The sequence below is a fragment of the Camelus dromedarius genome, chromosome 9 (assembly GCF_036321535.1).
Source record: "Camelus dromedarius isolate mCamDro1 chromosome 9, mCamDro1.pat, whole genome shotgun sequence".
Lineage (NCBI taxonomy): Eukaryota > Metazoa > Chordata > Mammalia > Artiodactyla > Camelidae > Camelus > Camelus dromedarius.
Window position 1 is genome coordinate 52,183,314 of NC_087444.1, and position 22,455 is coordinate 52,205,768.

Below are 22,455 nucleotides of genomic sequence, written 5' to 3' on the forward strand. Positions count from 1 at the left end.
AGGACTCTTGATTAAGCTAGAACTGGAAAAATATCCAATATCTTTTAATATAATTAAAGTTCTGTAATCAATCATTCCAGGGGTTGTGTAGCCAGATCACACCAGATCTGAACTGTTTCAACACAACATTGGCTGGTACTACAGGAAATTTAAATTCCTGTGGATTGGGTCTAAAATTATTGTCTGAAATTCTTCCTCTGTGCCCTCTGGAATTCACTACCCATCCAAATTCCTGTAGCCTCAACTCCTTCTCTGAACATTCCCTTTGCCTTCTTACTCAAGTGGAAACCTGCAGCCCTCTTAAACTGTAGCTGTTTTTCCCCCTTTCCCCTGGGCCTTGAGGGTGACTGCAACCAGTCCCCAGACTCTGAATGCCACCATAGGATAACTGCTGCAAAATTTCTATCCCAGTCCTAACCTCTTCCCTGAGCTCTCAGTGATTAGATCTGACTCCTTAGTCTGCTTCTCTAGTTAGATATTAGAATTTCAAATTTAATTCTGCTGAAACAGAATTCTTGATTCATACAATCACCAAATCTGCTTCTCCCTTAGTTTTTTTCATAAATGCCTTTTCCACCATCTTAGTGCCTCAAATAAAAAAATCTGAAATCATCTTGATTTTTCTCATCTTTCAAATATCCACATCAAACCCATCAGGAAGTCCTATGGGTCCTATAGGACCATGACTCATAATCCACTGATAGCACCATATTCTCACTGACATCCCACAGTCAAACATTATCATCTCTCTCCTGCACACCCTCAAAGTCCTTGTTCTACTCTCATAATGGTCACTTTGCTAAATCCAATCCTCATGTGACAGCTGAAAGATTGTTGGGGTCAGAGTATTAGAGTGAGTGGAAAGATAGGTGGTAATCAGTGAATGAGATTAAGGAGAATTTGGCAATGGCAAAGTCATAAAGTCACAGGAGTGAGTAACTCCATGGCAATGGAGGACAAGACCATTGGATGTGAGTTCAAGGAAGTGACAGGCCAGGATGTTGGACCATTTACACATAGTATTTCAAGCTAAGAATTAATACAGTAGTGGAGTTGGAGAGTAAGCCAAGAGCTGTAATTTCTGAGAAATAAGAGGGATTCTAGGGGTCAGTAAATTGACAATGCAATGTAGGGTAGCAGGTAATATTGTCTGGTGACTAAATACTAAAGGCTTTATGTTTTTTGAAATGTGGGAGGAAGAAACATCTGAAAACAGCAATGAGATTCACCCATCTTATCTCCAGGCTTTAATTCTAACATATATACCAAATCCATTCACTCCTCTCCATTTTTACTGTAGCAATCCAAATCCATGCTGTCTACCTTTCTCTCTCTCTCTCCAATCCCTACAATTGAGTTTCCTAATTGGTTTCCTTGATTCTTATTTACCAGTATTTTATATTGTGTCTTTGATACTGTGATTTATTTTAATCTGATGAAATTCACTGAGAAAGAAGGTATTTGATGAGAAAATTAAACCAAGTCCCAGATTGTGAATACCTTGATGACTAAGTCAGAATTGAATGAGCTTTCTGTATTCTGTTCAGTTTTGCTCTTTCTTAGCTATGATTTCTTTTCTTCTGATTAAAACAGTGTTGAGACCTCTTAGCACTATATCTAGGAAAAAGATTTGACACATAAATATCACTACAGATTTTGAATGATTTTTCCTAATCTATATTATCAATTCTTTAATAACAATTGTTCTAATACCTAAGGCATGGAAATTTTATTAAGCAAATTCATAACTTTAGAATATTTTAATTGTATATGAGAACAAAAGCATGTGTTCTTCATGTGTGAAATTGACAAAATAGTAACAGTAGTTTACAAATGTATCCTACATAAGCAACCAAGAATATGCACAAAAATTAGACCATTGTTGAATCAAAAAAAATTGATAAAAATCTTGTTTACGAACCAAAAATAGACTCACAGACAGAAAACAAACTATGGTTACCAAAGGGGAAAGGGTGGGGAAGGGATAAATTAGAAGTTCGAGATTAATAGAAACACATTACTATATAGAAAACAGATAAACAACAAGGACTTACAGTATAACATAGGGAAATATATTTAATTCCTTGTAATAACGTATAATGGAAAAGAATCTAAAAAAAAGTATGTGTATGTGTAACTGAATTGTTTTGCTCTAAACCTGAAACTAACATTATAAATCAACTACACTTCAATAAAAAGCAAAATTAAAAAAAATTAGACCATAAGGCAGTTCATAGAAGCATTGTTTACAATGTTTAAAAACAATTGTAAACAATCCAAGTATTCAAAAATGAAATCACCACAGACTATTTTTAAAAATACAATGCCTTGCCCTAATTTTGATCAATTCAGTCAGGACCTCTGACAGGTGAGGCCCAGACACTGGCATTTTAAAAAAGTTCTGAGACGGGAGGGAAGGGGGCAGGGAACAGCCATTAAAGGAATGACACAGCAATTAGCACCAAGATTTCAACTCCCAACAGACCTTGAGGCCCAGGATGGCAGGAGATTTGACTTCTAGTAGACCTTGAGTTTCATTATACACACTGTACTATAATAGCAGGGTGAATGGCATGCCCCCAGGGGCGATTACAGGCCCTCCAGAGTGTGGTAGCCTGGTTCCTAGGAATTCCCACCCCTTCCCCAAAGTAGTCGGAGTAATCATTAGCATATGAAATTACTAAACCCATAAAAACTAACAGCCCCACACCCTGTGGTGGCTCTCTCTTGCCTTCTGAGACCAGCTGCATTCTGTCTACATAGTGTGTATCTACTTTTACTTTAACCATCCCCCCTCCCCCAGCCTCAAGGCTTCTTTGGAGCATGCATATCTCTGAATAAATCTACTTTTACTCAAATATGACTCACTCATGAATTCTTTCCTGTGCAAGACCAAGGATCCTCACTTGGTGGGACACATCCCAGGGATTTGACTGAGACCTGGGACATGGCCATCCTCTTCTGCCCCACATTTTTTCCTGTATCAGTTCCTCCATGAAGTTCTAATGTGCAATTTTTGAGTGAACTACCCTGTTTAAGTTAACACAATCTCATCTCTTTATACACCATCAATGTGTTCAGGGGGTCCTAAATTTATATCTTCAGCCTGGAGTGCCACCCTTCCAACTCCAGTCTTATAAACCCACAGCTTAGTCAACATTGCTCCTTGAATGTCTAATAAGCATCTCTAATGTGAACTCTTATTTTTACCCCACTCCATTTCCACCCCAAATGCATTCTTTCACCTGCAATTTCAAAATATATTCAGAATCCAAACATTCCTCACCAACTCCACCTCTTCCACCTGGGCCCAAGTCATATATCTCTTGGGTTTTATTACAATAGATTCTCAATACAGTTACCAGATGTGTTTTTAAATGCAACTATGTTTATGTTTCTCTTCCACTCAAACCCTTCAGTGGCTTCCCATCTCTCAGAGTAAAAGCCAGAGTCTTTACAATGGACCTTACTGGGTCTTGCACAACCTCTCCAACTTCAGCTCCTTCTACTATCTTCATAACTTGTTGTCACCCAGCCATACCGGCCTCCTTCCTCTAATAAGCCAGGAATGCTCTGCCTTAGGGCCTTTACAGGCCCACTGCCTAAGAAGTCTTCTCAGAAATCCTCATGACTAACTCCCTCACTTCCTTTGGATTAAAGTTCAAATGAACTTTATCAATGAAGTTTTCCCCAAATACTGTAAACAAAAATAGTTTGGCCCACTGGTAGTTACCTACAGCAACTTACCTATTAAACTTTCCTAAACTCTTAAAAAAAAAAATAGTATCCAAATCCCATACTCCCTTATTCCTCTCCTTTCTCTTCAGAGCACACATTATCATCTTTTAACTATATATTAACTTGTTTGCTTACCTTCTGTCTTCTCCACTAGGATGTAAATTCTGTGAAGGCAGGGATTTTTGTTTTGTTTATGACTATATCCCTAGCCCTGAAAAGTGCCTGACGCATAGTGAGTCCGTAATACATATTTGTTGAATGAATGAATATATAGACATATTTTCTCCACTATTTTCTTCTCATACAAATGGTTAGATAAACTTATCCAGTCAGTTTCTCCACTTACTGTACCACTGCAATGATATAAGCAAACTGAATGTTTAAATGTGCTAATTTACATGGAAGGATTTGACATGACAGGGTTCGACAGGTTAGCAGTGGGGCTATACGACCACATACATCATAGGTATATGTATATAAATATATGTATGTATGCAAACACATACAATAGGTATATACATATATACCATATACAACCATGCTGCCCCATCACTAAACAACCTAGTTTAGGAAGTGCAAGGAATTTAGATTGTCCAGTGATCCAAACCTCTAAATTTTTTCTTCTTAGAATGTAACAGAAAAGAACAAATCTGACTCCGTATTAGATCTGTTTCTTTGGCTTTAACCCTGTGCCCTGTTTTCTAGGCTTAGTCTTGCTACCTCTGCACCTTTTGTGAAAGAATGTTGCCTTTAGCCTGAAATATACAGGAGAACCTATTCTCAAGGCTCTGGCCTTTGAGGATATTAACACTTTTGTACTTAAGATAACAAGTTGCAGAATAGAAAATAACATTTGTTTTGTTAGAGGTTTTACAAGGGCACCATGACCTGACCCTCGTGGATAGCTACAAGAACAAAGAATTCCTACACCAAGAAGTTTGAAACAACCAACCACATCTCCTCCCTTTTCTAGTATAAAAGGAGCCTGAATTCTGACTCGAGTAAGATGGTTCTCTAAGATGTTAGTCTGCCATCTTCTCCATCTGCCAGCTTTCAGAATATAGTTGCCATTCCTTGCCCCAACACCTCCTCTCCTGATTTACTGGCCTGTTGTGCAACGAGCATAACAAGTTTGGACTTGGTAACAAGAGTACCAAGAATCATCAATTCTAATGGACTAACATTCTCATGACAAGGGGACTAACTTCTGTATACTCTGAAAAATATTTCAACTGGCATTACCTGCTCTCTACATTCAAAACTAGGTAAAAGGCAGAATGCAAAACTACTATCTGAACTGCCTGAATCATACCTACAAGGCTGTCTAAAATAATGGATTACATAGTTCTGTATTCAGCTAGCTGTGAACAATATGAATGACTTTAAAAATACCGTAGTTCATATACTCTTTCCCTAGTCCTCACCCACCTCCTACCCACCTCAACCCCACACAGTTACATAAGTATTCCAAATAAAAAAGGAAAAGAGAAAGAAAGGAAAGGAAAGAAAGGAAGGAAGGAAGAGAGAAAGAAATGAAAAAAAAATTAAACATCTGTATAAGACTGGCAGAAATCTAAAGTCCAACTTCAAACTTTAAATCATTTGCCTAGCGAGAGCAGCCCTCAAATGCACTGTGACTCAGCGTTTTATGGTGCCTGAGACATGAAGTGAGATAAAGGTCTTGTTCTCTTCATGGCATTAGCTAAATTTGGAGCTAAAATAGATGAGCTACCTTAAAAACACAAAGTCAGTGGCTGAAATGTTACAGTGTTCACAATGACACAGGTTTGACTCAATATGTGATGACAAGGAGAGCACGTGTCAGTGGGAGCACACCGAACTGTTCTGAAATCAATTATTAGATTATTATTGACCTATAGTATTAGCAAATAACAATGCTAACTACAATTAAGATTCAGAAATGGAGAAAATATTGTAACTAAATGAAAATAAAATAAAAATATGAATCGTGGTGACTGATTTAGAGTCAGGTAAAAACTAACTTAAAGCTAGGAAGGAAATTTACCCAGATCTTCTTCAACAGAAAACAGAAGCTAAAATTGAACCAAGGGAAAACCCTTGCCAAAAACAAAAAAGAAAAGAAAAGAAAAGAAAAATATTAAGTAAAACTGCAACAAATAGAAGAGTCCAGCTCTTTTTGACTCCTTATGAACAGAAAGAAAATAAGGTGAAAATATAATAAACTACATGAAGGTTACAATAAAGACAATGTTTTCAGTTTATATTCTCATGTGGACCAGGAACTGATGAAGAAGAGACTACAGTAACTGGCAAGCAGGGAGAGCTGGATAGCTGAGATCAAGAAGAAAAAGAAAAAACTTTCTCCATTGCCTATGTGAAATAGGCAATGGAGGAAGTTGGGGTATCACTTGGCAATCCAAGAATTTAAATACTAAAGGCAACAAATAAGAGATGTGGAGACACCTTATAGGCAAACGGGCAAAAAACAGTTGCTAATACTCGGTTTTAGCTCCTGTTTTTAGTACTCTGTAAACATTAGTTCTTTTAATCCTCAAAAACAAGCCAGTGATAAAAATACTATAAAACCCCATTTAACACATGAAGAAACAGTCTCAGAAAAGTAACATGCTCAAGGTCACATTGCTAACAAATGGCAGAGCCAGCCTACCAACCCACACACTCTAACTCCTCCACAACTTTATACTGCCTCTTATGAACATCTCAAAATGTGAAAAGGAAGTGGGAGAATTGAAATTATTAGGCCTTTATGCATTCAAAACCAGACCTTTATATTGCCTCTTATGAGTACCTCAAAATGTGAAAAGAAAATGGGGAAACTGAAACTAGTGAAGCCTTTACTGCATTCAAAACCAGACCATCTGCATTCAAAAACAGAAGAGTGAATTGCCCCTAAGGAACCTAGAGCCTATTAATGGAGTTCTTTCAGCAAAATACCACTCAAGTCACACATCAGACCTATCTACAAACGGCACAAGCCAACGGTAGTGGGAACTCAAAAGGGACAGCATTGTTCACCAGGTTGTGGAATCAAGGAAGACTTCACCAAAAGAGCATTTTGGATAGGATCATGACTTTACATCAGTTACTCCCCAGGGTTTTCAAGATAAATTTCAAACTTCTTGGCATGGCACTTAAGGCCCTCCAAACTACGTCTGGAGACAAAAAGGAAAAAAAAAAAAAAAAGAAAAAAACAAAAACAAAACACTAGGTCTGTAGAAATGCCAGGGAGAAAAGATTATCCTAAGTGAGATGCTTATACTGGAGTTTTTATTACCAGTTCAGGTTCCAAAGGATCAGAGCATCCTATTTTCCCCGTCTCCATAAACTCTTAGTGCACTGAAGGCAGGCACTGCAGCTTATTCTTTTTTTAACACTCCTCTCCACCAGTCCAGGCCTCCATACGTCTTAGCATGTGGCAGGTGCATGCACAGCAAACATTTTCTGAAGCGAGTATAAATCATGGGAGACAATCACCAGACCACTGTGCGCCCAGCCAGGCTGCCTGCTACCATCCAGACCTCTGGTGTTGACTAATTTTAAAGCTACCAAGTCAGAGACAAAACACACGATCCACATGCAATAGGTGGAACCTGTGGATCCAGATACCACAAACCAACTGTGAAAGGACACAACATAATTGTGAAAGTCTAAACATGGACTAGGTATCGCATGAAGAATTCCTTGCATTACATGTGGTGATGTGGTTATGCCTTAAAAAGTCATGTTAGACACATAAACTTAAAAGAGTATTTATGAACGAAAGGTTTCCCTTAAAACACTGAAAGTAGGCAGTATGGCGGCAAGGGGGAGGATGAAACAAAATTGGCAAAATGTAGCTAACTGCTGTATCCTTCGGTGTAATACACTACTTTTGGTGAATGTATGAAAATTCCCTCATATAAAACATACACGGCACACACACCCAGGCGCTGTTTTTCATCGTAAGCCCCGAGGGAACCAGACCCAGAGGGTCCACCTGCGGCATCTAGGATTCTGAGAACGACCTCAGCGAGCACAGACCGATTTTCACTCCCGCCGGACTCCACGCTGACCGAGGAAGCGGCCTCTCCATTCTTTCAGCACCCACTATAAACGCCTTTGGAGAAAGCTGAAGTCCTGGAGGGCGCCGTGCACAGTTAGTTCTCCCGGTTTCCACGCTGGACACTGCCCGGCGACCCAGTGCCTCAGAGGCAGCGAGGACCCCCTTCGCCCCCCTCACCACTCGCGAACCCTACAACTGCTGCTGGGCGCTCGGGGGGGGGGGCGGGCTCCGCGCAGTGACGTCACGGCGGGCAGTGCGTCGGGTCAAAGTTCAGCCCCGCCCCCGCTTCCCCCTTGCTGTCTCGCTCGGCCTGTGCTGCCGCCGCCGCTGTGAGCCCGGCTCCACTCCGTCTGCTCAGCCGCCTTCCTCTGTGAGCGCTGCCCGGCGGGCCGCCATGGCGAACGTGGCCGACACTAAGCTGTACGACATCCTGGGCGTCCCGCCCGGCGCCAGCGAGAATGAGCTAAAGAAGGTATTGGGGAGCTGGCAGGGTGTGAGGGTCGCGGGCCTGCGCGGCTGGGATCGCCAGGCCGCGCTACGGAGCGGCCCGCGAGCCGGCGGCGGGCCCAGGCTGGGGCCGGCGGCGAGACCGGCCTGCTGCGGGCCGCTCACTCCGGCCTCGGCTGACCTTGGGCCGCCGGCCCCGCCCGCCCGCCCGCAGATGCAGCAAATAAAACCCACCCCTGCGCAAACACGACGAAAACGCTTCCTTCCTCCCTCTCTTGGCGGGTGCCCGAGGCCGGGAGCTCCCGGGAGGCCGCTGCCTGACTGGCCCTCCCCTCGCCGAGGTCACCACCCTGGAAAAACAGGTTGGACCGAGGCGCCCAGCGCATCCCGGTCCCGGGAGAGGAGTTGTCTACGCCGCGGACGTCGGCATCCGAGCCGAGTCGAGGCTGGGTCTGGGCCCTGGAGGGAGGGTTGAGGCATCCCTCGCCGGGTATCTGCGGATACTTGGGGATGTTTCCCGAGAGCCACGGCCGCAGGAGAGGGAGTCTCCCTTGCTCCCTTGCCCACTGGCCCTGAGGTAGCGTGGGTCTGGGTGCATTGTTCTGTGGGCAGGTAACCTAAATGTTCTGTACCCACTTCAGGAAGAAGCCGTGGGTCCCAGCCAAACACCTGAGTGTACGCTGACTAAAAATAAGTAGAAGGCCTCATTATCGCTCCTTGCGATGCTGCAAATCTTTCATCTCAGGATTTCAAAGCACGTGAGGCGTTTGATTAAGCCCCACAGCATCTTCATGGGGCTTAGAGTATCCGGATTTGTAAGCTGAGAAAAATGAGAATGCTCGTTAGGCAGTGGGACGGGTACAGTTGAGAGTAAAAGGACTTCCTGTTACCTTACCGGAAATGCTCGTCCGTATTACATAATTCATGGGTCTGTGAATGAACGCTTAAATGCTTTTTATCTGAGCCACTGGTATGTATGTCGCTTCTCTAAGGCTGAGGTCACTCCAATCAAGACCCCAATCAATCCACCATATGAAAATAAAACATGGTTTAGGAGCTTATCTTGGCTTTTTCCTGATGTTACAATGAGAGGAGCTGTCATGGGCAGGGATTCTTACCTTAGCCTAATTTTAATAGTAGTGATTTTCAGCTTGTAAAGCTGAACAATCATTTCTCTTTAGAGTTTATTGGAGTCTTGTTCTGGTTACCGGCCATCAAAGGCATTTGACAATAGTGAAAATGTGGAATTTTTCAATGTTTCTCTCTGTGGCTTTGTTTCATTGTCTGTATCTGGCTTCAGTGTAACCTATTTTCAAGTGTAACTACTATCTGCTTTGTTATATTAAATTAGTAAACAGTATTAGGATAGAAAATGCCTGAGAATAAAGGACATTTCTGGAAGGTTATGAGTTTAGAACATTGCTTCTCAGAAAATTAGTACTCATATCTGGTCTTTGTATGTAACTTTTTTTTTATCTTTTATTGAAGGCATACAGAAAGTTAGCCAAGGAATACCATCCTGATAAGAATCCAAATGCTGGTGACAAAGTAAGTTAAGATACTTGAGACTTTTTTTCAGTTTTAAACTTAAATTGCCCTTCTTGAAAGGAAAAAAAAAAGAAAAAAACCCAGGAATGTTGTAGGAAAAGTCCATCTATGCCCAAAGAACCAAATTTTTATGTCAAGAGTATTTTGGTTTTGTGATGGGAATTACAGATGGGACATTCTGGCCTTGGTAGGTGGTAAATAGGACCAGAATCAAACCAAAGGTAATTTGTGGCTTTCTTAGAATTAAATGAATCCTAGATTCTTATCGCCTTTCCCCAGTCTTCTATTTGAAAATCCAGTTTTCCTATTTTTCTTTTTTTTTATAGTTCAAAGAAATAAGTTTTGCATATGAAGTACTATCCAATCCTGAAAAGCGCGAGTTATATGACAGATATGGAGAACAAGGTCTTCGGGAAGGTAGCGGCGGAGGTGGTGGCATGGATGATATTTTCTCTCACATTTTTGGTGGGGGATTATTTGGCTTCATGGGCAATCAGAGTAGAAGTCGAAATGGCAGAAGAAGAGGAGAAGACATGATGCATCCACTCAAGTGAATACCTTTTTTCTTTTTTAAAAAAATTAAGAACTTTTTTCCAAGTAGAAGTACTCAGTAGAAGAGAGAAAAATTATCAAAAAAAAAAAAATTCTGTTTTTCATCAGGAAAAAAAAAAAACCCTTCCTTTGCTTTGCTGTTCTCATTGGATGACTAGATTGAATTTAATAACCTATTTTACTAAGAGATCTTAAAGGATGATTGATGTTTTTACAGAGTAGGATGATTGTTTTGGTATATGCTTCCGAGGCTGCTTGTTTTTAAAAATTTCAGCTGTGGAGATTCCTTTTCTTTGAAGTAGTTACATCTTCCTAGTTACTTTTTATTTAAAAACTTACAAAGTGAGTGACTGGCTAGTTTGTTGACATGTTGTAGTCACTCTTTACTTGATCCTCAGTGTGAACTCTCCAAAATTGGTTTCCATGGAGGTTGCTGGCTCCAAGCCTGACATTAACCTGCCAACATATGATAGATTGTCTGAACTCGGTCTTAGTCTGTGAACCCAAAATGAAAATAACTTTGTGAAGTCTTTTATCTTGTTAATTTTTCATGAACCAATAATGGTTTTACTAGTAAATGCCAGAGAATGAAGTTCAAGTGTTTCTTCAAAATATTTTATATTATCTAGTTTATACATTTGAGTAGGTAAGAGGAAGTAAAGCATAATTTTTAAAAATTTTCCAGTTACTGCAACATTTCATTTTGGTGGCATTATAATACTCCATTCCATGATTTTCTATAGGAGAGTACCAGTTTTTTTCCATAATAAATAGTGCTGCTGTGAATATCTTTATATACAGCATTGTCTCTCCTTGGCAGAGATTCCCGGGCACACATCAGTGTTTTGAAGCTGATAAATAGAAACTAAATTGGCTTGTAGAGGATTCTGCCAGTTAGCCCCATTGATGGAGAGTGTCAGCTTTGCTAGACCCACATTTTTCCTTCCTTTTGCCATGTTTATTGAAATGAGGATTTTTCTGCCCTTTTAGATTGTAGTGCTGCATACTAATTGCAATTTAGTATGTTAGGAGAATAAGACCTACGTATCATGCGAATGGTTAGGTTAAGGGTTCTTAGGAGAAGTATAAAAGACATGCAACCAAGGGCTTTGGCCTAAGGTTAAGCTGTAGGTAAGCAGTTGTTTGGAACTGCTGGTAATGTTTTGACCATAAGTATTTTCTTACCCTGCCTGGAATGTATAAAAGGGTTAGCTTAAAAATAACAATTCTAAGAAAGTTTAAATGCTTATAAAATAGTATAGATGTGTTGCAAAGTACTTTTAACTTTTTTATTTTAAACTAAATGTTTACTACTAAAGGAGATTTAAAAACACAATGAGAATGTAAAACCAAATTAAATGCATTGCTTCCAGATTCTAAATGAATAGTATTTTTGAGATTTTTGATATACATAGTTTTTTTGAGGTTAATTTGGAAATGAATGGTCCTGCAATTCAAATATGCTATGTGAATAAAAGTGAGTTGGGTTTTATCAGTTGAATATTTTTAATAAGCTTTTTAACTTGACTATTTTGGGGTCATAGACTCCTTTTAAAATTTTGTAAAAGTTGCTCAAATATACAATTTTGCTTATAATTCACTGAGTTCTTCAGACCTCTAAAACTTGTAGGCTCTCTTGGAAACCTGTCCTCTGTCACACACTGTAGATAAGGCCTTTTTTTTTTTTTTTAAGACATAGGCAATCTGAGTGCCTCCCATAAGTTGTAATATAACTGTGTAGCCTTTCTGAATTGTTCTTGGAGGGATCAGAGGTTTACAGTAGGACATGGACTCTGGAGCCAGGCTGCCTGTGTGATCTTGGGCAAATTACTTAACCTCTCTGTATCTCAGTTTTGTCCTGTAAAATGGGAATAATAATTGTACCTCTTTTAGAGGGTTGGATTAGGTGGAGGGCTCTTGCCTAAGGCCAGAAGGTGTGATTCTTGAGTTGGTGCAATTACCAGAAAATGCAGTACAGCAAATCGCTAACCTGATCCTTTAGCATCCGGCTTTGAGCACCACATGTATTGTTTATAGCCATAAAATCTTTCTGCTAATTTGAGCTACAAAATAAAACTTACTCAGTAGACTAATGTAAGATGCTCTTGAATTCTTTGTTTAAAAGGTTATAGTGGAATTTGCTCTATCAGCTATCACTTGTGTCTTGTATTTAAGAGAACTTGGCGAAATTTGAACCTAATTCTTTTTTCTCCAGAGTATCTTTAGAAGATCTGTATAATGGCAAGACAACCAAACTACAACTTAGCAAGAATGTACTCTGTAGTGCATGCAGTGGGTAAGTGTGTGTTCTGGCTTATGAAATAAACTTTATCTGTTTCAGTGGCACATTGAGTTGATGTCAGATAAAATTGTTCATGACTTCAAACTGACTGCCCAACCCAGAACATTTTCTGATATCTCTGAAAGTCAGTTTAAATACCAGTCATTGGGGGGTTGAAGATGAAGATGAGAAGCACAATTCCTGTTTGTCAGGGCCTATGTGGAAAAATCTAATACATACTTTCGCTTGCTTTAGCCAAGGCGGAAAGTCTGGAGCTGTTCAGAAGTGTAGTGCTTGTCGGGGTCGAGGTGTACGCATCATGATCAGACAGCTGGCTCCAGGAATGGTACAACAGATGCAGTCTGTGTGTTCTGACTGTAATGGAGAAGGTATGCATGCCAGTATTTCTTTGCTTTTATGTTGGAGTAGATTGCAGAAATTGTAGAGGCTTACAGTTTTTCTTTTTCAACGTGTGTTCATATTCATCTTACTAAAGATACAGAGAGTTCCAAAAGAAAAATGCAAAAATAATTTCCTTATGCATAGGCCCAGTGAACACAGAATAACAGTAAATTTATATTATATGTAACATTTAAAATAACATGTGTCTTTTCATTCCAAAAAGATGGGCAAAGTCTTTTGTCCCTTTATATTTTAAATGGTTTTATTTGATAAAAGGGAGACAGCAAATTGTTCAGTTCTCATTCTGATAAGTAGAGGATTTTTACTGTAAGCTTTAGTTAGCTTTCGAGCATAGATAATTGGGATTGAAGCTCTTACAGAAGTAAATATTTTAGGTTTTGTTGGCAGAATGATTTCTGAAACTACTCCTCACCCCTGCCCTTTTAGCACTTGTATAGAGCTGCAGACGATATGTGAACAAGTGGGCATGACCATTTTCTAGGTAAACATTACTTACAGAAATAAGAGCATGCCCAGTTTGGCCTGTGAGCCTTAGTTTGCCAACTGTTGTTCTAGAGCAGTGCTATCTAAAAGAATTTGTCTGTAATAATGGGAAGGTTCTGTGTATGCAATGTCTAGTGTAGTAGCTGCTAGTGCGGTTGAGGAACTGAATTTTAATCTTTATTAATTTAAAATTAAAATTAAACAGCCACAGATGGCTAGTGGCTACCATATTGAACAGCACAGTTATAGAACATCCTTTTCCAAATTATTTCTGAAAGTGAAAAGATAACTTGGTATATATGATATTCTCCTGAGAGTCTCAGTGCATTTTACCTTATTAAAGTTGCTAACAGTTCTCACCATCAAGAAACCAAAGTTTTCTGAAATTTTTTTCCCATATGCCATTATCATTTTAAGGAACTAGTGCTTTACAGAACATACTCTGCAGAAGCAGTGTTCCTGAAGTCACTGTACATGTCATCTAAGCATAAAAGTGTGCCAATAATCAGCCTTCAGAAATTGATGCTGTTTTTTTCTCAATATACATACAACTTCAGTTTTATTTTATTATAGCACTGATCAAATGACTCCGAATAATACATAGAAAGAAAAAGAAACTTGTCCTAAACATGGTATGAAGGTACTCAGTGCCAGCTCTCATTGGTTTTGGAAATTTTCAGTGGTCGTGTACCTAGATAAAGGGAAGGTCCATAATAGGACACCTGAGGAGGGTTTAGTCTGTGAAATACAAAAGATCTGGGACCAACTAGGCAAGGTAATACTGAGTCTAAAAGATAACTTAAATTTTGATTTGGGTTGTCTCTGTCCATTGTTAAATTCATGTGAAGCTAAGGCTGGAAAAATAAAGCAGCTCTAGCATCTGACCACCTATTCTGTTTGCTTGATTCTTAGGCTTTGTTTTAACTTTAGGAAGTAAAGTCAGGAGCTAAGTATTGTTTAAGATACATTCTACTCTGAGACAGAGGAGACTGGGTAGCTGGATCCTCTAGATAACCTGCAGTAAGATGTGAGTTTTTGTTACTAAGAATGTTATTTTAAACAACTTGAGTTAGCAAATTAAAGAAGTTTAGAAAATTTATTTAGTGAATAAAGTGTTATCAAGATCTATCTTACTTAAGAGTACATTATAGTACCCTTGCTGGAAGTTTGAACGACTTCTTTTTCCAGGAGAGGTAATTAATGAAAAGGACCGCTGTAAAAAATGTGAAGGGAAGAAGGTGATTAAAGAAGTCAAGATTCTTGAAGTCCACGTAGACAAAGGCATGAAACATGGACAAAGAATTACATTCACTGGGGAAGCAGACCAAGCCCCAGGAGTGGAACCGGGAGACATTGTTCTTTTGCTACAAGAAAAAGAACATGAGGTAATTTCCTTTTTTGTTTGTTTTGTTTTGTTTTTGCTTTAGAAGACCAGAAAAGGGTCTTGTGTGCAAGGTACAGGTTAAATCAATTTGGGTTTCCTGGAGCAACACTGAACGTAGATGAATTTGTTGAGTAGTTAAGACTGTGTTCATGAGAACTGGCTTGTTTAGCAGACCAGCAAAACAGGTGCTGTCAGTAGCACTGTAGGAGTTGGTCTTGGTCCCAGCTCCACCATTGACTGGCACTGTAACCTTAAGTAATCCTGTTACCTCTGTACCCCAGTTTCCTTGTTTATGAAAATAAGGGGGGACCAGGTGACCTAAGGCAGCTTAGTTTTCACTGTGAAACTCCTTTGACGGGTAGTGAGTGAACAGGGCTTTAGTCCTCAGTGCTGCTCTGTTGATTCATTTTACTTTGGGTGTGCATGTGAGCTTCTTGAAAGAATAGGTTCTGGGGTTGTAAAAACATTTTATTTTTGAATTTGTGATTGAATGTGTATTGTATCTGTTATGTACAAGGCAAGCTGAACTGGGCTAACGATGTGGCCTGGTGTGTGTTATTTTGATTATACATACCATTGCATCTGTATTTTTTAATGTGCAGAGAGTTTACTGTAGGTTTTTATTCATGAAGAATGTATCTGAAGCTTTGGTGTAGTTGCCCACATTCTTGAATATTGAAGCATTTGACAGGGTTCAGGCCCAGAAGTTGATCACATTGCCATTTCGAGTTCCTTTGAAAGTCTTTAGGTCACAAGTCAACCGCGTTTTTTAGTTTTAATGTTTTCTCCCATTCAATGGTGATTTCTACAGATAAGTAAAATTTTAAAATCACTTCAAGAATCCTGTAGAGAATAGAGCTGTATTGAGATGCAGATTCTGGGAATTTGATTAGATTCATTCCCTCACTAGATTGTGACTTGCTTTTCTATACTAGCCTTTCTCAAGGTGTACTAGTCAAATTCCTTGCCTCAACAAAGCTATAAATTGCTATACATCTTGGCCCTTTGTGAATATTGCCAAACCTGCAAATGGCAAGGATCCCTAGATTGCTTTAAAAAATGATAATTTCTAGAATTCTGCCTTAGTGTTGTGGGTTGAAATATTTGTAACTCTTACAGGATTGCCTTTTAACTGGCATTTTAGCCACTCCTTATTTGCTCAATCTTACCTTCCATGGACACTACCATAAAAGGCATAAAAGGGAGGAAGATAAGAGAGACAGCCAGATAATTGAGACATATATAGTCTGCTTGGGTATAGAGTAAACTGTATTGTGAGATGGTACAAACCACATGTGGATATTTTCATTGATACATCATTGGAGTAGTTTGAGAGCAGTTATCGAATGATGTCTGGCAGTACAGCAGTGGGAGGGTAGTGAGGAAGTTAAGAAGTAATGTTTATTGGGGTGAGGGTAGACTGAAGCATTGGAGGTTTTGGTATGTCAGACTGATGGTGAAAATTTTTTTTACCCCTAAGTTCAATCTCTAATGTTGTTCTATAAGTATATTGGGATTTTAAAAACAGAAATAACTAGTCTTGGAGACAAGGGACTTAAGTTCTGGCTCCCATTTATTAGCTTTGGCCTCTCTGGGCTTGGCTTTGCACACTTAAAAAAAAGTCCTCCAGACAGATTCTGTAAAATAAAATGAGATAACTAATAACTGCTTTCTTTCTTGGAGCCATGGGGGAGGCATTTGGAAGTCAGTCACCTCTAAAATTATTGGCAGTGGTGGAATTGCATGGAATTTCTAACAGATAGCAAATGTTACTGGTTGTCTAAAGTAGAAGATAGAAGATGATAAAGGTTAGAATGAAAGTTCAACTAATAAGAGGTCAAAGGTTGTTCCTTCCTGGTTTTTTGTTTTTTATGAACGAGTAAAGTAAATTTGAGCCCAAGATGAGATTTAGGCATCTTGTTTAATTTATACCACTGAAAATATTCTTAACCTTCTTAAGAAAAATAAACTAGTTTGAACTAGTTCACGAACAAGCTTATAGTTATTTTTGTTTGGGGCTTCCTTTTTTTTTTTTTTTTTTTTTTTTTGCTCTCAACACTTGTGTTGAAGGAATTGTGAGGCCATGAGATCAGGGTGGGTACTGTAGCTAAAACAGTATAAATCTTCTGATCAAAAAACAATTCAGTTTTGAGAGTGCTGAGTATGTATGTATAGGCACCTTTCAGTACAGGTGTGTGTGTGTTTGGTGATCTCACTGTCATAGTGCAGTTACACAGCAAAGAGCCACAGTATCTGGTGATGTTAGTCTCCTCTGCGCTCTGTTTTTCTATTTCAGAAATTTTTGTAACTTCCAAGTGTTATGCTGCGTGGTTCTTAGTCGTCTCTCCTCATTAGTCTTGTTTTTCAAAAATTTCCTGGCCATTCTTACCTTTTTGTTCTCTGTTTGAATTTTAGCATCAAATTGTCTAATCTAACCACCGCTCCTGCTGGTCCCTTCCAAAAAATCGATCCTGTATCATTTTTTATTGGAATCACTTTAAGTTGAGCTGTATCCAAGAACATAATATGCCTTCTTGCTCCCTAATTATATAGCTTTAACCAGAGGATATTTGGTTAAAGATGGTTCTTGGAACAATAGTAAGATACTCAGAAACACTAGCATTTTACAGTTGCAAAAGCATTGAAAAGTCCTGCCTTAAAGAAACATTATTGAAATTAATTTTTCCACCCATTGTGAGAGACACCTGCATAAACTTGCATAGATAATATATTTGCAGTGAAGTTATGGATTGCAGGGCCTGGCCTCCATGGTTTCTGATGCAGAGGGTATGGGATGGGGCCCGAGGATGTGCATTCCTAACAGCTTGCCTGGTGCCGCGGAGGTTGCTGCTCCAGAGCCACTGTCAAGATGATGGCTTGAGATTTAACTTCCCTTCATAGGTAGATTTAGGAGCGTAATTTAGAAAGAGAGGATATCTTTCAGATTTCCTCTCCCCTGTGAATGAACCAGCCAGCATTATTCTTTGGAAGAGAGACTTGTCTTGAAAAAAAATCTAGGTGACCTTTTACTGCAGTTAATTTGTTTCAACTTAACTTTCAGAAGTTAAGTATAGATATTTATAAATTCTAATAAGCAAAAGTTATAAGTTGGGCATTTGTGAAATTGGATGTATTTTTTCCTGAACGTTGAAAGCTCAGACACTTTTTTGTTTTGTTTTGTTTTGATTTTGTTGGCGGGAGGTAATTAGAATTATTTATTTATTATTTAATGAGGGTGCTGGGAATTGAACCCAGGACCTTGTGCATGCTAAGCACATACTCTCCCACTGAACTACACTACCCCTCCGACACTTTTTTTTAATGCTTATTGAGTAACTTTTGCATTACTTAGTCTATAGTCTTAATAGTGTAATAATAAGCCAACGTTAGCATTTGTTGTTTGATTTACATTTATCTAAGCAAGTTTTGAATTTGAGGTCAGATAAAGCTTGTTTGTACATGTATGAAGCATGGGGTTTGAGCCCCTTTACTGGCTGAGCATTCCTGATTCAGCTTTTTATGTTGAACTTGGACCTTCCCCTCCCCCTGTTAGGATTATGTCTGGAGGAGACTCAAAGGTGATTCTATAGAATCCCACTGGGCCTTCTACACTTTTTTGCTCAGAGGCAGGGTTAGGAAATGGGCCATAATTGTACAGTATGCCTGGTTTTGTTTTTGAAGCCTCAGCTGTGCCTTATGAACCATTGTTTTCCCAATTCCAATTCTTTACTGATAGAAATTTATGGCATATTAATTGAAACTAGCTAAATTTCCTAATATAATTTTAGGGAGTTAGGGATGGTGGCAGTTTGGCTTTTGCAGCGAATGGTAGAATTAAGGTTTTGAAATTGATCCAAGGAACATAGCACAGCAGACTGTGCCTCCATAATTTTTTAAAGGGATGTTTCTTGTGTGCTTTATTTGTAGGTGTTCCAGAGGGATGGAAATGATTTGCACATGACATATAAGATAGGACTTGTTGAAGCTCTGTGTGGATTTCAGTTCACATTTAAGCACCTTGATGGACGTCAGATTGTGGTGAAATATCCCCCAGGCAAAGTAATTGAGCCAGGTAAATCTTGATTTTTGTCTAATCCAAGATTCTGTGTAATTTTTTTTACAATAGATGACTCTCAAAAGAATACTAGTAAGCACCTTTCTTCTTGGATAAAATTCTTAATACTTTCCTCTTTATTTACTGGAATAATAGGATGTGTCCGTGTAGTTCGAGGTGAAGGAATGCCGCAGTATCGTAATCCCTTTGAAAAGGGGGATCTTTACATAAAGTTTGATGTGCAGTTTCCTGAAAACAACTGGATCAACCCAGACAAGCTTTCTGTAAGTGGTCTCTAAATTTAGGCAACAGATGACTTAAAGTTTAATGATAATTGTGTTTCTTGTTTACCTCCCATTTGTTTTTAGTGCTAAGACTGGACCACGCAATTTGTTAAATTTTACCTATTTGAGTGGTGAATAAGCTGTCCTGTTATTAAAGCAAAGATAGCTGATGTAAAAGTTGATGGGGCTAAGCAGGGAATATAGTAAAGGAGTAAAGCAGACTGGGTGTGAGGTAGTGATGGGAGGATTGGGGCTCCCTGAAGAGCAGATATCTCATCTGAAGAGGGCAGTTCCCCAGCTTAGCATCTGCTGATCCATGCAGGAAGGCATGTCTGGTGTGAAATTTTCTAGTGTTTAAATGTTGGCAACTAGTTCCAGTTTTTGTTTTCTAAGCAGTAAATGAGTTGCACAAAAGATGTCTGCAGATTTGGTCTGTGGGTCATCCATTTGTGATCTCTGGCTTATAGTACAAAGATTTTATTTTAACTGTCAGAGAAGCATATACAGTGAATTATACCAAAAAATAAGTTCATGATCAGTGAAGACACCTTCCAACTAACCTACTTTTTGTTTATTTTAATGAAGGAACTAGAAGATCTTCTGCCATCTAGACCAGAAGTTCCAAACATAATTGGAGACACAGAGGAGGTAGAGCTTCAGGAATTTGATAGCACTCGGGGCTCAGGAGGTGGTCAGAGGCGTGAAGCCTATAATGATAGCTCTGATGAAGAAAGCAGTAGCCATCATGGACCAGGAGTGCAATGTGCCCATCAGTAAACTCTGGAAACAAATTGCACAGGTGGATTTTGTTTCCACGTTTGCCTGGTTTGTTTTCCGCAATCCAGCTGGAGAGTCTGGAGAGATGAACTGATGGACATCTGTTGGTCTATGTGTAACTTTTAAAATTGGTATAGTATCTACAGAGTGTATAATTTAAACTAACCACAAAGCTTTACATCTTCATTTTGACTGTTCTGTAGCAGAATAAAGCACTTGAAAGGAAATAAGACTCCCTTTCACACATGGGTTATGAGTTTCAATCCTGGTATCTGTGCTTGATTTTTACCAGTTTTGTGTAGATTTTATGTTTCATATTTTAAATTCATATCCCACATTGTAAAGTTTGTGTACAATTTGTCCTGAAGCTTTGTGTTTGGCTGCACCTGCATAAGCTGCTACAAATAGAATAAAGAATTTCATAGCCTGTATCTATCATTTAGATGCATGGAAAAAATGGGCTTTGCACACAATGGGTTTGGAGCTGACTGGGAACAATGGAAAAAAGTAACATTAGCTGAGTTGTGGTTGTAAAATTTTTCAGTTTTTTTTTCCCCTTTCTTTTCTTTTTTCTTTTTTTGTTTTTCTTTTTTTTCTTTTTTTTTTTTTTTTACCATCTTGTGAAAGGTTTCTGAAATGCGATAATAAAAAGCAGTTGGTGTAAATTACTCTTTGTCTTACATTTTTAGAAGGAAGAACATATTTTGAACTGTAAAGTGTATCCTTAAACTGGAGAATGTATCCTTAGTTCTGCTTCTTAAACAGCCCTTAAAAACCCATTGGTCTGAAGCTTATGCCTCAGGCACATGCCCATTTTATAGTTCTAAAAGGCAAAGGAAAGTTTGATAATGTTGGTAGAAACAGGCTTTATTGGCTTCAATTAATGCTTTGTAGAGTCAAGGACATCTGAGTTATGTAACTCATAAGTAAGTTATGATCCTGAGCACTGGGGCCGGGTTAACCTAGCCTCTGTATCTCCCCACTCCACCGACTTTTTGAAAAATAAGGTAACAGCAAATCAACATTAGAACCATGTCTGCATAGAACCTGTTAAAATGCTCTGTTTTCATTAAATGTTAAGTTAAAGATTCTCTTGTCTCTATTAAATTGAATATTTGAGATTGGGGGAAGCATTGATTATTACTACTATTTTACAGAAAAGTAAGACTGATAGGCTGGTATGAGAAAAATCAGGTAAAACTGCTATGAAAAGGATGTTGTATCACTCTTTCATCTTTTATTACCTTCCTTTCATTCCCACAGTAGATATTTTTAGCACACACTTTAATTTTAGGGAAGAGACATCAATGGCACATTTTCATTTGTAAAAGAACAAATGAGAGAAAACTGAAAACTAAAAATTTAAAATGTATTATGCCATCCCTGGGCCTAATTGTAGTACTTGTAGTTTACTTCTAGGTGGACTAGAACCTAAATGGAAAAAAAAAAAAAAGGGGGGGGGTGTCCTGGCATCGATCAGGGCCTGTAAGGTTTAAATTATTGCCCTGTCCACTCTACCTCCGTTGTACAAAATCTTTTACAACCAGCCTGGGCAAGATGCAACAGCACAGTAGTTTTGTATTCAAGGTTACTTCCTCACAACCACTTAAAGCATAAGAAATGCAGTGGCAATACAAAGTTTGTAGCCTTTCCAATAAAGGTTTATAAAACAGTTGTTCAGTGTAGTTTTTCTTTCAGTTCTACCCAGGCTTTTTGACTACAGTAGGGAAAACCATGTGGAAGGGAATAAAATCTTTTAAGATCTGTTATTTAACTCAGTCTACTGGCTCTACTTTGTAGGGCATCTGTCTGGAGAATAAACATACAGTATCACCAGTACAAAGAATCTTATAACAGCTTTATTGAAATATTCATATACCATTAAATCTCCTTTTTTTTTAAAAAAAAAAGTGCAATTCAGTGGTTCATAGAGTTTTGCAATCATCACTGCTGATTTCAAAACATTTTCGTCACCCCAGAAAAGAAACCTTAAATCCAGTGGTATTTACTCCCCATTCCAATCCCCAGCCCCTGGTGCAATCACTAATCCAGTTTCTGTTTCTAAGTGTTTACCTATTTCAGACATTTTCTCTATAAAATGGAATCACAGTGTATGTGGCCTTTTGTGAATGTTCATTTATTATGTTTTCAAGTTTCATCCCTGTCAGCACTGAAATAGCATCACTTTCATTTTTATGGCCAAATAATATTCCATTGTATAGATACACCATACATTGGTTTGCCCATCCATCAGCTTGTGGACATTCGAGTTTTTTCCATTTGAAATAATGCTGTTGTGAACATTCATGTACAAATTTTCATGATATGTTTTCAATTCTTCAGGATAAACCTAGGAGTGGAATTGCTGGGTCACCTGGTAACCTTAATCTTTTAAAGAACTGCCAAACTTTTCCCAAAAAAACTGCACCATTTTACAAT

At 38.7% G+C, this 22,455-nt stretch overlaps 1 protein-coding gene and 1 long non-coding RNA gene across 3 annotated transcripts in view; one reads left to right on the forward strand and one right to left on the reverse strand.

The window, feature by feature from the left end:
• The window catches only part of LOC135322043 (uncharacterized), a 42,680-nt gene extending 34,611 nt beyond the window's left edge, over positions 1-8,069 (reverse strand). Inside the window, exon 1 of one of the 2 annotated variants that reach the window (XR_010382322.1) lies at positions 7,762-8,069. This is a non-coding gene — a long non-coding RNA (uncharacterized LOC135322043). Of the gene's footprint in view, positions 1-7,663 lie in introns of both variants that reach the window. The other variant, XR_010382321.1, reaches the window with a different exon arrangement.
• Positions 8,057-21,106, forward strand: DNAJA2 (DnaJ heat shock protein family (Hsp40) member A2). Its single transcript, XM_031458518.2, has 9 exons — positions 8,057-8,255; positions 9,719-9,778; positions 10,105-10,328; positions 12,546-12,626; positions 12,867-13,000; positions 14,706-14,902; positions 18,829-18,973; positions 19,112-19,239; positions 19,825-21,106. The coding sequence occupies exons 1-9, from the start codon at positions 8,178-8,180 to the stop codon at positions 20,014-20,016; spliced, it is 1,239 nt and encodes a 412-aa protein (XP_031314378.2). The 5' UTR covers positions 8,057-8,177; the 3' UTR covers positions 20,017-21,106.
• Positions 21,107-22,455: the final 1,349 nt, after the last annotated feature.

What these genes read in the sequence shown, in the direction of transcription:
- DNAJA2 (XM_031458518.2), top strand. Translation starts at nt 8,178, where the DNA reads ATGGCGAACGTGGCCGACACTAAGCTGTACGACATCCTGGGCGTCCCG. An exon ending in ATCCAAATGCTGGTGACAAA is followed by an intron (nt 9,779 to 10,104) that starts GTAAGTTAAGAT and finishes TTTTTTTTATAG; the next exon opens with TTCAAAGAAATAAGTTTTGC. An exon ending in CTCTGTAGTGCATGCAGTGG is followed by an intron (nt 12,627 to 12,866) that starts GTAAGTGTGTGT and finishes CGCTTGCTTTAG; the next exon opens with CCAAGGCGGAAAGTCTGGAG.